At 45.1% G+C, this 16,479-nt stretch overlaps 1 protein-coding gene across 6 annotated transcripts in view; it reads right to left on the reverse strand.

Annotated features, from left to right (window-relative positions):
- The window catches only part of LOC126481150 (adipokinetic hormone/corazonin-related peptide receptor variant I), a 413,854-nt gene that overhangs the window by 147,708 nt on the left and 249,667 nt on the right, over window positions 1-16,479 (reverse strand). For all 6 annotated transcript variants that reach the window (XR_007587517.1, XM_050104713.1, XM_050104716.1 and 3 more), the window contains exon 4: window positions 15,321-15,426. Coding sequence is in view for 5 of the 6 variants with exons in the window: in XM_050104713.1 (XP_049960670.1) it covers window positions 15,321-15,426 (106 nt within the window). In the remaining variant the exon portion in view is untranslated. The remainder of the gene's footprint in view (window positions 1-15,320; window positions 15,427-16,479) is intronic.

The raw sequence follows: 16,479 nt of genomic DNA on the forward strand, positions 1-16,479 counted from the left end.
TTAACGCTGATTATAAGTTGGTGGCACGAAGCGTGGCCTCTCGTCTTAAACAGGTAATGAATAAGGTACTTTGCCCCACTCAATCATGTGGCGTTTCAAATCGAACCATCTTCACCGCCGCTTCTATATACCGTGATGCTGTCTTACTCACCGCCGACACTCGAACCCCGGCTGCAATCCTCTCCCTAGATTTCGCCGGTGCCTTTGACAGGGTCTCCCACCCTTACCTGCTGGCCGTTATGTCGCGGATGGGTTTTGGGGTGCGCTTCATAAGAATCATCCGGCACTTCTTGGATGGAGCAAATTCCACAATCGTTGTGAACGGCTGCCGATCACGACCAGTTCCCATCAGACGACCAGTTCGACAAGGGTGTCCCTTGTCAATGTATTTGTTCGCTTTAGCGCTGGACCCCATGCTGCGTGACATCGGACGGATGGTCGATGGTGTCGCTCTCCCAGGCGTCACCTTCCGTAGTGCGGCATACGCGGATGATGTCGGTGTGTTCGTCGCAAACGCTAGGGACATCGATTCAGTTCGCCGAGTTCTCAACGTTTATGAACGAGCATCCGGTGCCATGTTAAATTCCAACAAAACGGTGCTGATCCCGCTAGGACCACGATCATTGACCATCGAACGCCCATGGTACCGAGTTGTGGGGGAACAACGTATCTTGGGCCTTGAGGTGACTGCCTGTCCGCAACGCATGTTAACACTCACGTGGAGGCGGCTTCTCACGCGCATCAGAGGACTTTGCGTGAGTCACGCTGATCGTCGACTCGACCTCCATCAACGAATCCAACTGATTAATACTTACACCCTATCACGGGCATGGTATGTAGCACAACTCCTTACGCTACCGAAACAAACTGGCAGAGCCATCTCACAAACAGTATATTGGCTCTTGTGGCGGCATGCACTGTTCAAAGTTGATGCACAGACTTGTACACTGCCAAAGGTCTATGGTGGCCTTGGACTCATTGACTTTCCCCGCAAATGTGCGGCCCTCCTGATTCACCGTATCGCCACCTTGCGTGAAACTGACCCAGGTGAGACAACAGCGGTTCTTTTCGACCGTTATCGCCCACGATCGGCGCGTGCACCAGTATGTTTGACACATATTCCATTCCGGATGAAGACAGTCAAGGACTATTACCTCAATCAAAGTTACGTCCTAACAGTGGCCACTGACAAGGCACGCAATTCGAAGCGCCTTTACCAGGCCCTTCGAGGCCAGCCCACACCACATAAATTAGAGGACAGACGACCGTCGGTCATCTGGCACAAAGCTTGGGCTAATATCAACAACCCAGCCCTTCCCACGGAAGTTTCAGCGCTATGGTATCGTGTCGTAAACAATTTAATACCCACTAATCATCGCCTGGCGGCCATCCGCCTACGGCCCTCGGCTGCTTGCGGCCGGTGTGGTGACGTAGACACCAGAGAGCATCGTCTCTTATGCCCGCACGTCACAGAAGTGTGGGACCTTGCACGTGTGCTATTAGCGCTGATCGGTGGGACGACACCAGACAATGTGTCAATCGACTGGTTCCTTACACCTGATATTCAGACCAACCCCCGAACACGACGTAACGTAATGGGCCACACCATTTTCACGATCTATGACCTTTGCCTCACCGATGCTGTCTCTTTCATGGACTACCCGTGGCGGAATCTGACCAGAAATATACCATTACCTTTGCAAGATTTCTGAAAGTTGCAATAGTTCATGGTTATCAAAAGGTATTCCGGGTTGACTAAGGCACCTCATCCAGAAATTGCCTGAGTTTACCCCTGGATCCTTGTCACTCAAACTACCCTTGACTTGCCTATACCCAAGATTTGACATTGGCCTTCTGGGCATCATTAGAGTAGACTGTTCTATGATACTGATGATATGGCAATTGGTAACATGGGAATTGTGTGAACCTAGTATGAAAAATTATTGGGAAATTGGAAAACACGTAGTCTATCTTAGAGGATTATTACTTCGTTAATTCTATGGGCGATGGGATTATCTCGCCAGTTTCGTTTTCATTTGTGTGTGCTGCCGTCCCTGTTTTTTATTTTGCCTTCATTTCTGTCTTTATTTATTTCTTCCTTTTTTTAGCTTCTAAACTCATCACTTGCTCCACACCTGCAGAGAGAGGTGTATTTCTGAGTAGTGTGTCGTCGCCCCCTGAGGCATAGCAGAGTATGCCTCCGCTTTTATTTTCGGTTTAGGGCAATAAGTCTTGCTATACAGAGTGCTGAGGGTGGTGTGGAAGAAGAACAGAATTCCTGAGGATTGGAAGAAAGGAATTATAGTCCCGATCTTCAAGAAAGGGGATAAAAGGAGATGTGAGAACTACAGAGGAATCAACCTGCTATGCCACTGTGGAAAAATCTATGAAAAGATCCTGGGGAAGAGAATAAGAAGCAGTATTGAAAGTAGACTGCAAGAGGACCAGTATGGTTTCAGACCGGGAAGATCAACAACGGACCTCATATTTGCGGTAAGGCAACTGCAGGAAAGGCACTACGAGTACGGGAAGGACTTAATCATGGCCTTTTTAGATATTGAGAAGGCGTACGACAGTATCTATAGGGACAAGCTCTGGGATGTGCTGAACGCAAAAGGGATAGATGAAGAGATAACACGAAAAGTCAGAAAAATGTGTGAGGGAAGTGAGAGTTGTGTGAAAGTGGGGAGGAAACGTACTGCATGGTTCAAGCTGGAAAATGGGCTGCGACAGGGAAGTGCACTTTCGCCTTTATTGTTTATTATTGTTATGGATGAAATGCTACAGCAAGTATCAGATGCAATTGGAGATCATAAAATGAAAGCAGTGCTTTTTGTCGATGACCTGATGTTATGGGGAAATTGCGAGAAGGAGGTGCAAGAGTAGTTAGATGTATGGGAAGCAACGGCAGCACAATATGGAATGCATTTCTCTGCAAAGAAAAGTGAAATAATTGTCACAACAAGGAAGAAGAATAGGCCAAATGTGGATATAACTTGTGGAGGGGAAAAACTACAAGCCCCAAGAAATTCCGTTCAAAATCGGCAAAATATGAGTAAAATAATGATTTTTTAAATATAATGCAAACAATTTAACGAGGTGATTAAAATTATCTTGCAACCCGTCAAATAATAACACTTTGAAATAAAGTTAATTGTAGTATTTACTTAAGAAAAACTACTTGAACATCTACAACTGGAAAACACATAATAACAGCCAAATGCATCTTAAATTTCCATCAGCGTTTTGATATGTATCAATGAAAAAGAATTAATAATCAAAGTTAAACACTCTTATGTTGTAAGGTAAAAATAATAATTCGTCCACATTTTCACCAATCAAGTTACGTCGGCTGTACACATATATCTGTCCTGTTGCGCTGAACAACTGTTCACTAGGAACACTAATAGGAGGAACAGATAAATATCGCCGCGCGGGATTAGCGGAGCGGTCTAATGCGCTGCAGTCATGGACTGTGAGGCTGGTCCCGGCGGAGGTTCGAGTCCTCCCTCGGGCATGGGTGTGTGTGTTTGTCCTTAGGATAATTTAGGTTAAGTAGTGTGTAAGCCTAGGGACTGCTGACCTTAGCAGTTGAGTCCCATAAGATTTCACACACATTTGAACATTAGATAAATATCTAAGTGCAACTGGACGTATATAACTGCTTTTCTAAAGCTCTATTTCTTCTCGGTCAGATAAAATTTTCGCAATCGTGTGATAAGAAACCAAAGTAGATAATCTAATTCGCGTACAAATTTGTATTTACAACGGCTGAACGACGCAACATACTGTACTACGGCCCACGCCAAGTACGTGAAAGCTTCGCGACTGTTGCAGCCTAAATATGTCCACTGCGCATGCGTAGTTCTAACAGTCAGTTCGCCGAAGCCAAAGCCGAATCCGAATGTTCTTTTGTTATGCTACCCGCCATACACCGCGGACTTGGTTCCGTGTGATTTTCATCTCTGCTGACATGAATCGCTGCTGGCTATGGAGACGACTCGAATTTTGTCGGGACGACGGGACACTTGAACTAAGTAGGGGACGATCGCGTAAAACACGGGTCCTGGTCATCGTAATCTTATCCCCCCCACCCCGTCTCACAATAACTTCCCACCGACAGTGCGGCGTTTTGTTTCTCGACACGACAAATCGACGCAGGCAGCTTCCGCCGACAAGCTGACACGGTACTTGAGGCGTTTTATCGTCCCTCTTCTGGCCCAAGCATTCCAGCGATCATCCCGCTCGGGCGTCTGAGCGTAATGCGGCCTCTGCCAGCGGTGGCTTGTGAGCATACATTCTCGATGTTCACAGATTTTTAGATTGACATAAGTGTGAGAGAGTGAAATTAATAGTCATCTCCTGTACAACAGTCATGCTTATGAAGATATTTACACTACTACAGTGCCAATAAAGCACTCCGTCTTCAGGCCACAAGTGGCCCATCGGGACCATCCGACCGCTGTCATCCTTCGTTGAGGATGCGGATAGGTGGGGAATGTGGTCAGCACACCGCACTCCCGGTCGTTATGATGGTTTTTTTTTTTGACGGGAGCCGCTACTATTCGGTCGAGTAGCTCCTCAGTTGGCATCACGAGGCTGAGTGCACCCCGAAAAATGGCAACAGCGCATGGCGGCCTGGACGGTCACCCATCCAAGTGCCGACCACGCCCGACAGCGCTTAACTTCGGTGATCTCACAGGAACCGTTCTATCCACCGCAGCAAGGCTGTTCCCCCCTTGCGAATAATAATAGTAATAACTTATCTGAAAAAAGAAAGAATTGTTTTTGGATAATTTTGTTATTTTGCATATAATTAACCACAGTTTAGGGCTAGAACGAAATAACGTGTAATATTTCGTTACTCTCCGTTTCGCATTCTTTTGTAAGTGGGAATCTTTGTGCTTTTTAATGTTTTGGGCAAATGTACAAGCTCCGTAACACATGTTCTACGTAACGAATTAACTTGCGGGCTGAAAATCAGACATTCTTACGTTGCACGCATACAACTTCCGCTTATCATACACTTCTTTGGTCGCTTGTAGTCTGCTTATTTGTTTTCGTCGCTTTCTTAGTCAAATGATTTGGTGTGGGAGGCCCTAATTCCTTTGGGGCTAACTTTTCCTGGTAATTTTCTTTTCAGTTAGCACTTAAAACAGATTCAACAAAGTTCACGTTGACACAACACACGAAATCAGATTCCACAGTAAACAACCAACTCCAAACGCAAACTGCCGTTTGTGGAAATGATTAAATTCATGTGGTAATGTCTACCAACTCAAGTTGCAAACCTGACTAGAATAGAAACGAGGCGCTGGGAACCATAGCGGCCAAAAAGCACACCCTCGTCGATCCCACATTTAACTGAACATCAAAGATACCACTGAGAAAGCTTTTCGTGAATGTTTATGTGTACAATGTGGGCCTACAGCACAGATAAACCTGATCCACCATACGATCAAAAGACAAATGTTCGACTGCTGCCCTGGCCAGCACATTCTCCAAATCTCCTACCAGTTGAAAACGTCTGGTCAATGGTGGCCGAGCAACTGGCTCGTCACAATACGACAGTCACTACTCTTGATGAACTGTGGTATCGTGTTGAAGCTGCATGGGCAGGTGTACCTGTACACGCCATCCAAGCTCTGTTTGACTCAATGCCCAGGTGTATCAAGGCCGTTATTACGGCCAGAGGTGGTTATTCTGGGTACTGATTTCTCAGGATCTATGCACCCAAATTGCGTGAAAATGTAATCACACGTCAGTTCTAGTACAACATATTTGTCCAATGAATACCCGTTTATCATCTGCATTTCTTCTTTGTGTAGCAATTTTAATGGCCAGTAGTGTAAATCCAAAACTTAATACATTATATCGCATTCATAATCCCAGAAAATATTTTTTCTTTCGTTATAAGCTATATTGATACCGATCTAATTTTACCATATAGTGAGTGAACTGGCGCATCTGAGGAATCTGCTACCGTCTAGAGGGGATTATGCGAAGCGAACGGAGATAAAAAAAGTCTGCTGCAGTGTGCTACCACCTGATTGCACTAGCACTGACGTAAACTTGTAGTTGTGTGGTAAGGGCTTGCAGTGCACGTCGTGAACTGTGCACGTTGCCTGTTAGGGAATTACGTCACGTCAGTTACGCATGCGCAAAAGCTCCCCTGTGTGCTTGCGACCCTGACGCCAAGTTTCGCGGTGTCCAGAGCAGTTGCAAGTACAGCGCGGTGGATTTAGCGCCGTGTATTTCAGATTTCCGCATCTACATTATGTTCGACAACACTGAAAGAAAAAAAACAAACTATAATGCCGAAAGGTGTGAGAAGTTAGGGTGTTCACGTGCTCTTGTGCTGTTACTTTTGTCCCCATTCGCTTCGCATAACTGCCATGACGGGAGACTGCGCCGCGGATTTCTGAACGCAGGAAGTTCTACGTCTGGTCTACAGTAGCATACTCGCGGTGGCGCAGCTACAGCTGTTGCGCTCTGACTGCGCTGCGGCCCGCTCTCACGCCTGCACCTCCATCTGCATGTACAATGAGGCGGTGCCAGCTGCTCCTGCCAGCCACCACCCGCACGCATTCACACCGGCGCCCGAACAGCCGCGGCCGCTATGCAACAACACACGTCACGGCTTCCATTTCCGCACGGCAGCCGTTCGATTTGCCGCTGCCAGCTCCTACACAGTAGCCACAGGGGCGAGGGAGAAGGAGAACTCTGAGTCCTCGCACCCGACTGCTGACGTCACACAAGTGGTCTTGACACAACCTGAGATCGTCAGAGCTCTGAGCTGTCACGTATCTAAGTGTCAAGTCTTTGCTGTCTGTTACTGATTCAGCCCAGTTTCTAAATGAGTCAGTGCGTAAGTTGGAAGTTAGTTTTCTCGTGCACTGGTGTCCAAAATCAAAGCAACAAACCACTATTTCTCCATCCTGTGTCTAATCCACTATAAAATCATACGGACTGTCAACAGATGACCGTAAGAACGTGTTGTGCACGGAAGATGGCACTCCAATAAAGGACAACCAGGACAACGATGACTTATGGCACCTATCATTTGGGGTAAGTGTGCCAAAGTGCAGTACCACGCCTCTTCACACAGAATACTTCCACTGCACGTCTCTGTATTTCGCTCTGAGGAATTCAAACGCGTAATACTTTGTAATGGGTGCCATCAAACTATATTCAGGCCAGAGGAAATTAAAATGTCCTGTGGTACCTCTCCTGCTCGCAGTCGGCCGGTTTGACATCCTGCCCCTCTTAAAAAGTGTTGTGGATTGGCAAGACAGCCAATCCACTATGAGGAACCCGAAAGGCACGCGTTTAAGCTCACGCAGGCTGGCGTGAGGTCTGGAACAGTTGAAGGAATTGAGACTAGTAAAAAAGTACGTAGCTGCTGGAATACTTAACTTTAATCCATAATTGGTGAACATCGATCTTGACGGTACATGTTTTACAGCATCAATAGTAACTGGTAATGGCGCCTTGCTAGGTCGTAGCAAATGACGTAGCTGAAGGCTATGCTAACTATCGTCTCGGCAAATGAGAGCGTAATTTGTCAGTGAACCATCGCTAGCAAAGTCGGCTGTACAACTGGGGCGAGTGCTAGGAAGACTCTCTAGACCTGCCGTGTGGCGGCGCTCGGTCTGCAATCACTGATAGTGGCGACACGCGGGTCCGACGTATACTAACGGACCGCGGCTGATTTAAAGGCTACCACCTATCAAGTGTGGTGTCTGGCGGTGACACCACAAAAAGAATCTCGAAATTAATACTGGATGGGATTATTTGTAACCGGCAGAACAAGAACTCTTCAGAAAATTTGCAGTATTTACTGCCTATTAGCTAGTAATTTGCTGTTCTGTGTGACATAAAATTAAATATAGGATACATAAAACGAGTAAAGACAAGAGACAAGATAGACAGTACACATTTATTCAATCCGTAAGTCCTAGATTTTTTTTCTATGTAATCTTGCCACACTCTACAATCGCTGTGTACACAGTCATGGACAGTGCAGTATGCCCCAGAAAAGACGCCTAGCAGACTCTCTGTGGCAAAGGGCCATAGGAAGAATGGAAGCAGGAAGTCGCAGACTGATCAGGCCTGATGGCGTAATGTGTATCGGTTTGTTGTTTCTCTGTATCCCAAACTCCAGGGCAGGGTCGACCACGTGTGACATCAGAAAAAGAGGACGGTTTTTTTGGCTACAAGGGAACGATGGTACCACCTTAGTACTGCACGGCAACTGGCATCCGACATCGCAGCATCCACTGGAGGTGTTCTATTGAGGCAAATAGTGTACAGAAGGCTTCGAAAGACTGGTCATTATTGTCAGAGACCATGTGTATGAGTCGGTCTCGGTGGGCGAGCGGTTCAAGGCGCTTCAGTCCGGAACCGCGCGAATGCTACGGTCGCAGGTTCGAATCCTGCCTCGGGCATGGATGTGTGTGATGTCCTTAGGTTAGTTAGGTTTAAGTAGTTCTAAGTCTAGGGGAGTGATGACCTCAGATGTCAAGTCCCGTAGTGCTCAGAGCCATTTGAACCAGTTTTGACCCTGCTGTATGTGTACCTCTGGTGCTTGCTCGCAGAAGGAACCTCTGGAGTGGACACATCAACATGCCACCTGGATGATCGATCGGTGGGCCAATATTCTTTCCACAGATGAGTCCCGATGTGGTCTGGAAAGTGATTGTCGACGGATTCGCATCTGGAGGACGCCCGAAATGTAGTAGAAAGAGACCGATATCAAGGAGGTTCTCTAGTGGTGTGGGCAGGGATTATGTTGACAGCTCGAGCACCTCTGCATGAAACTGTATAGACGAATCGGCAAGGTTTAACTGCTGTCAGGTATCGTGACGAAATATTGGGCACTCAATTGCGATTGTTGCGAGCTGCTGTGGGCCCAGACTTCGTACTACTGCACGATAATGCTCCACCTCATAGAGCACGGACGGCTGATGTTTTCTTGGAATCGAAAGATACAGCACGCATGCAGTGGCCTGCTCGCTCTCCCTGTTTGAATCCCTTAGAGCATGTCTGGGATGCACTAGGGAGGCATGTTGCATCACGTCAGCATACACCACCCACTCTCTAAGATTTGCGAGCAGCCCTGCAGGAAGAGTGGGCGTTATTTCCTCAACACGAGACTGATGACATCATTCACAACATGCCCGACGTTATCAGGCCTGTACTGCTAGCAGACGTGGCCACGCCCCATACTGAGCACATTAACTAGTTGTCGGAATGTGTGTGCAAATCTACATCTACATCTACAAGGATACTCTGCAAATCAAATTCAAGTGCCTGGAAGAGGGTTCGTCGAACCACCTTCACAATTCTCTATTATTCCAATCTCGTGTAGGGCGCGGAAAGAATGAACACCTATATCTTTCAGTACGAGCTCTGATTTCCCTTATTTTATCGTGGTGATTGTTCCTCCCTATGTAGGTCGGTGTCAACAAAATATTTTCGCATTCGAGGGAGAAAGTTGGTGACTGGAATTTCGTGAGAAGATTCGGTCGCAACGAAAAACGCCTTTCTTTTAATGATGTCCAGCCTAAATCCTGTATCATTTCTGTGACACTCTCTCCCATATTTCGCGATAATACAAAACGTGCTGCCTTCCTTTGAACTTTTCCGATGTACTCTGTCAGTCCTACCTGGTAAGGATCCCACACCGCGCAGCAGTATTCTAAAAGAGGACGGACAAGCGTAGTGTAGGCAGTCTCCTTAGTAGGTCTGTTACATTTTGTGTCCTGCCAATAAAACGCAGTCTTTTGTTAGCTTTCCCCACAATATTTTCTATGAGTTCCTTCCAATTTAAGTTGTTCGTAATTGTAATACCTAGGGGTTTAGTTGAATTTACGGTCTTTACATTTGACTGATTTATCGTGTAACTGAAGTTTAACGAGTTCCTTTTAGCACTCATGTGGATGACCCCACACTTTTCGTTGTTTAGGGTCAACTGCCACTTTTCGCACCATTCAGATATCGTTTCTAAATCGTTTTGAAGTTTGTTTTGATCTTCTGACGACTTTATTAGTCGATAAACGACAGCGTCGTCTGCAAACAATATAAGACGGCTGTTCAGTCTCCAAAATCGTTTATGTAGATAAGGAACAGCAAAGTGCCTATAACACTACCTTAGGGAACGGCAGAAACCACTTATGTTTTACTCGATGACTTTCCGTCAATTACTACGAACTGTGACCTCTCTGACAGGAAGTTACAAATCCAGTCACATAACTGAGACGATATTCCATAAGCACGCAATTTCACTATAAGCCGCTTGTGTGGTACAGTGCCAAAAGTCTTATGGAAATCCAGAAATACGGAATCGATCTGAAATCCCTTGTCAATAGCATTCAACACTTCATGCGAATAAAGAGCTAGTTGTGTTTCACAAGAACCATGTTTTCTAAACCCATGTTCATTGTGTTTCAATAGACCGTTTTCTTCGAGGTAATTCATAATGTTCGAACACAACATATGTTCCAGAATCCTGCTGCATATCGACGTTAACGATATGGGCCTATAATTTAGTGGATTACTCCTACTACCTTTCTTGAATATTGGCGTGGCCTGTGCAACTTTCCAGTCTTCGGGTACGGATCTTTCGTCGAGCGAACGGTTGTGTATGGTTGTCAAGTACAGAGCTAATGCATCAGCATACTCTGAAAGGAACCTAATTGGTATACAGTCTGGACCAGAAGACTTGCTTTTATTGATTCAAGTTGCGTCACTACTCCGAGGGTATTTACTTCTCCGTTACTCATGTTGGCAGCTGTTCTTGATTCGACTTCTGGAATATTTACTTCGTCTTCTTTTGTGAAGGTATTTCGGAAGGCTGTGTTCAGTAACTCTGCTTTGGCAGCACTATCTTCGATAGTATCTCCATTGCCATTGCGCAGAGAAGGCATTGAATGTTTCTTGCCGGTAACATACTTAACATACGACCAGAATCTCTTTGGATTTTCTGCCAGGTTTCGAGACAAAGTTTCGTTGTGGAAACTGTTATAAGTATCTCGTATTGAAGTCCGCGCTAAATTTATATATACACTTATATCATTAATTTGGATGGAGATTGTCTCTCAGTTAGAATTCAAGTGAATTTTTATCTGCTTCTTTGAATAGGTATATTTTACGTTTTTTTGAAAGATTTCGGGGTTACAATATTCAATCTCGATAGGACAACCCTGTGTTCACTAATTCCTGCATCCGTTTTGATGCTCGTTATTAACTCAGGATTATTTGTTGCTAAAAGGTCAAGTGTGTTTCCACAACCGTTTATTATTCGCGTGGGCTCATGAACTAACTGCTCCAAATAATTTTCAGAAAATGCGTTTAGCACAATTTCAGATGATATTTTACGCGTACCTCCAAGAATTAAACATGTATTTTCGCCAACATATCGAGGGTAAATTTTAGTCCCAACCAACTATAGTCGTATGACTCGGGTACATGTCACTGAAGACACTGAAGTACGTGTCACTGAAGAATAAGGACTCTCGTGGGTATGATGGAGTGCCTAGCAGAATATTAAAGTGCTGTTAGCCCTGTACTCAGCAATATTTGTAATTTTTCGTTTAAGAATGGTCAGTTATCTGAACGATTATATTACTCATTAGTAAAGCCGCTTTATGAAAAGGGAGAAAGGGATAATGCAGACAATTTTACACCTATTTCTATGCCATCAGTGTTTGCTAACGTTAGTGAAAAGGCTGTGTATGTAAGGATAATTGATCATTTTATATCACATAATTTGCTATAAAATGTACAGTTCGGCTTTAGAAGTCATTAAACAACTGAAAATGCAATATTCTCTTTTCTCTCTGATGGATTAAACAAAAGGTTTCCAACGCTAGGCATATTTTTTGATTTAACTAATTGTTTTAATTGTGTTGATCACAAAATATTGTTCTAGTAGTTGGATCATTATGGAATACGGAGAGCAGTTCGCAATTGGTTCACCTCTTACTTCAACAACAGACAGCAAAAGGTATTATTCACAGTGTTGAGAATAGCTATAATGTGGGATCTGAGTGGGGTACGGTCAAATAGTGAGTAGCTCAAGGATCAGTGTTGGGGCCACTCCTGTTCCTTATTTATACAAATGATGTGCCCTCTAGTATTACGGGTAACTAAATGATGTGCCCTCTAGTATTACGGGTAACTATAAAATATTTCTGTTTGCTTGGTAGTAAAGGATGTTGTGCGCAACACTGGCCGGTTTCAAATAGTGCAGTTCATAACATAAGTTCATGGCTTGTAGAAAATAAACTAACGCTAAATCAGTTTTTACAGTTTCTAACACACAATTCAACAAAACCCGACGTTTTAATTTCACAGAATGGGCATATGATCTAGGTGTTCAGATAGAAAGATAAATAGTAATCTACCGTGGAAAGCCCACGTTCAGGATCTTGTTCCAAGACTTAATGCTGCCAGTTTTACTATTCGAACGGTATCTGAAGTGAGTGGTTGTTAGACACGAAAATAAGTCTACTTCGCTTATTTTCATTCGCTTATGTGGTACGGTATTATAAATATATTTTGGGGTAACTCTTCGAATTCTAGAGGGATATTTTTGGCTCAGAAACGGGCGGCTCGGGCAAAAAGTTCACTAGTTTGCGTATTTTGACATTGGCCTCTCAATACATAGATTACTTACTGTCATATCTTGTTAACAGTATTACACTATTGGCCATTAAAATTGCTACACCCCGAAGATGACGCGCTACAAACGCGAAATTTAACTGAAATGAAGAAGGTGCTGTGATATGCAAATGATTAGCTTTTCAGAGCATTCACACAAGGTTGGCGCCGGTGGCGACACCTACAACGTGCTGACATGAGTAAAGTTTCCAACCGATTTCTCATACACAAACAGCCGTTGACCGGCGTTTCCTGGTGAAACGTTTTTGTGATACCTCGTGTAAGGAGGAGAAATGCATACCATCACGTTTCCGACTGTGATAAAGGTCGGATTGTAGCCTATCGCGATTGCGGTTTATCGTATCGCGACATTGCTGCTCGCGTTGGTCTAGATCCAATGACTGTTAGCAGACTATGGAATCGGTGGGTTCAGGAGGGTAATACGGAACGCCGTGCTGGATCCCAACGGCCTCGTATAACTAGCAGTCGAGATGACAAGCATCTTATCCGCATGGCTGTAACGGATCGTGCAGCCACGTCTCAATCCCTGAGTCAACAGATGGGGACGTTTGCAGGACAACAACCATCTGTACGAGCAGTTCGACGACGTTTGCAGCAGCATGGACTATCAGCTCGGTGACCATGGCTGCGGTTACCCTTGGCGCTGCATCACAGACAGGAGCGCCTGCGATGGAGTACTCAACGACGAACCCGGGTGCACGAATGGCAAAACGTCATTTTTTCGGATGAATCCAGGTTCTGTTTACAGCATCATGATGGTCGGATCCGTGTTTGGTGACATCACGGTGAACGCACATTGGAAGCGTGTATTCGTCATCGCCATACTGACGTATCACCCGGCGTGATGGTATGGGGTGGCATTGGTTACACGTCTCGGCCACCTCTCGTTAACACTGACGGCACTTTGAACAGTGGACGTTACATTTCAGATGTGTTACGACCCGTGGCTCTACGTTTCAGTCGATCCCTGCGAAACCCGATATTTCAGCAGGCTAATGCACGACCGCATGTTGCGAGTTCTGTACGGGACTTTCTGGATACAGAAAATGTTCGACTTCTGCCCTGGCCAGCACATTCTCCAGATCTCTCACCAACTGAAAACGTCTGGTCAATGGTGGACGAGCAACTGGCTCGTCACAATACGCCAGTCACTACTCTTGATGGACTGCGGTATCGTGTAGAAGTTGCATGGGCAGCTGTACCTGTACACTCCATCCAAGCTCTGTTTGAGTCAATGACGAGGCGTATCAAGGCCGTTATTACGGCCAGAGGTGGTTGTTCTGGGTACTGATTTCTCAGGATCTATGCACCCAAATTGCGTGAAAATGTAATCACATGTCAGTTCTAGTATAATATATTTGTCCAATGAATACCCGTTTTCATCTGCATTTCTTCGTGGTGTAGCAATTTTAATGGCGAGTAGTGTAGCTTAATCCCAGGAATAAGCAGCTTTCACTCAGTTAATACTCAGCAGAAAATGAACCTGCATTTGGATCGGACTTCCTTAACTCTTATGCAGAAAGTTGTGCAGTATACTGCTGCAGCCATTTTCAACAAGCTACCAACAGAATTCAAAAATCTTAGCAGTAATCCACGCGCTTCCAAATCGGAACCGAAGAGCTTCCTCATGGGTTACTCCTTCTGTTCTGTCGAGGAGTTCCTTGAAAAGTGAGGTTGATTCTTGTATTGTTGATTGCCTTTACTTTAAGTTATGGCTTGACTTTTTTTTGGGCTCATAAACGTTTTATTTTTATCTGTTATTACTTTTATGTAGTAATTTCATGTACTGACACGTTTCATGACCTTGGAGATTTGCTCCTCACTTTGGTCCTACGTAACTAGACGTGTAAATAAATAAATGAAACTTCCTGGCAGATTAAAACTGTGTGCCGGATCGAGACTCGAACTCGGGACCTTTGCCTTTCGCGGGCAAGAGCTCTACCAACTGAGCTACCCAAGCACAACTCACGCCCCGTCCTCACAGCTTTACTTCCGCCAGTACCTCGTCTCCTACCTTCCAAACTTTACAGAAGCTCTTCTGCGAATCTCGCAGAACTAGCACCCCTGAAAGAAAGTATACTACGGAGACATGGCTTAGCCACAACCCGGGGGATGTTTCCAAAATGAGATTTTCACTCTGCAGCGGAGTGTGCGCTGATATGAAATTTCCTGGCAGATTAAAACTGTGTGCCGGACCGAGATTTGAACGCGGGACCTTTGCCTTTCGCCGGCAAGTGCTCTACCATCTGAGCTACCCAAGCACGACTCACGCCCCCTCCTCACAGCTTTACTTCTGCCAGTATCTCGCCTCCTACCTTCCAAACTTTACAGAAGCTCTCCTCCGAACCTTGCAGAACTAGCACTCCTGTATTGCAGTAGTTCGAATAACGAAGATTTTTGTGAAGTAAGTGATTCGTGAGAGGTATAGGCTATTGTTAGTCAGGGCCATTCTTTTGTAGGGATTACTGTAAGTCAGGTTGCGTTGCGCTAAAAAATAGTGTGTGTCCGTTTAAGCACAGTCATTTATAATTTTATCAAAGGGGACGTTTCAATCTCATTCTGGAAATAAGTAAATGACTAAAGACAGGGAAATGATGGAGGAGGTGTGGCGCAGCAGTGAGGCAGTGGCGGCTGACCTGCGGCGTGCTGCAGAGCACCGACATGATCCAGGCGGCGGCCAGCAGGTAGCGGCCGCGGCGCGCCACGTCGCTCAGCTTCATCGGCTTCAGCACCGCGAAGTACCTGTGAACACCACCCACAGTAACAACAACGCGTTACGCAGGACGCCCATATAACCTCTGTCCAATACATTACTTTTAAAAAACCGATTTCTCTGCCTCGTAATGACTGGGTGTTGTGTGATGTCCTTAGGTTAGTTAGGTTTAAGTAGTTCTAAGTTCTAGGGGACTGATGACCATAGATGTTAAGTCCCGTAGTGCTCAGAGCCATCTGAACCATTTTTTTTCAAAAACCAAGGTCGCATACAGGGTGACGCACGAAATGTGTTACCGATTGTTTCTTTCACAATTTACGACGCACAATAGATATCCCGCTGGGATCTCTACAGCAGTACCAGCAGAGCTTGGAAAAACAAATGAGTTACGAAATGACGTGTATTCCACGATTGTGGTGTGCGTACTATAAGACCTTCGGTACACACACCATCAGATTATTTGACTTGCCGCTCTAACGAAGTAGACGAGTGTCAACAACATGTCTCGTGGTCTTATCGTGGCGTGTTTATCTTCTGCCGTTAGGTCAGACGATAGAAATGCCACTTGCACGCTTAGAGTAGCAGATTGACGGTGACCAACTTTAAACAGAACTGGATTAATTTTGACACACATTTATTAAAATAATAACAATCATAAACCTTACTTAACTTGATTCTGGATGCTATTTTAAATTGACAATCTGAAGTTCCTTTGGTCTTGATACGTTAATCTTATTCTCACATATCTCTGAAACTTGACAAAGTGTCTATACATTTATCTTCATGGCTATATACAGGAATATGATAATCTTATTCGGTGTAGACTGAAACTTGACTATGGTACAGATTAATGCAGACTGGTACAGACAGGTGCAGATAAATGCAGACTAATGCAGACTAAGGCAGACTGACTAATCGGAGGTCTGTACACTCGTTATAATACCTCGAGCGCTTAGGTATCACTGCGCGAGTGTGATCCGCGAGGAGAAAAGGTTCTACGTTAGCAGCAATCTCATTGGTTGCGTTACATATTAATACGCGGATCGGCGGAAGCAGAATTTGGTCCGTCTCTAAGATAGCGC

Source organism: Schistocerca serialis, chromosome 5 (genome assembly GCF_023864345.2).
Source record: "Schistocerca serialis cubense isolate TAMUIC-IGC-003099 chromosome 5, iqSchSeri2.2, whole genome shotgun sequence".
In the NCBI taxonomy this organism is placed as follows: domain Eukaryota; kingdom Metazoa; phylum Arthropoda; class Insecta; order Orthoptera; family Acrididae; genus Schistocerca; species Schistocerca serialis.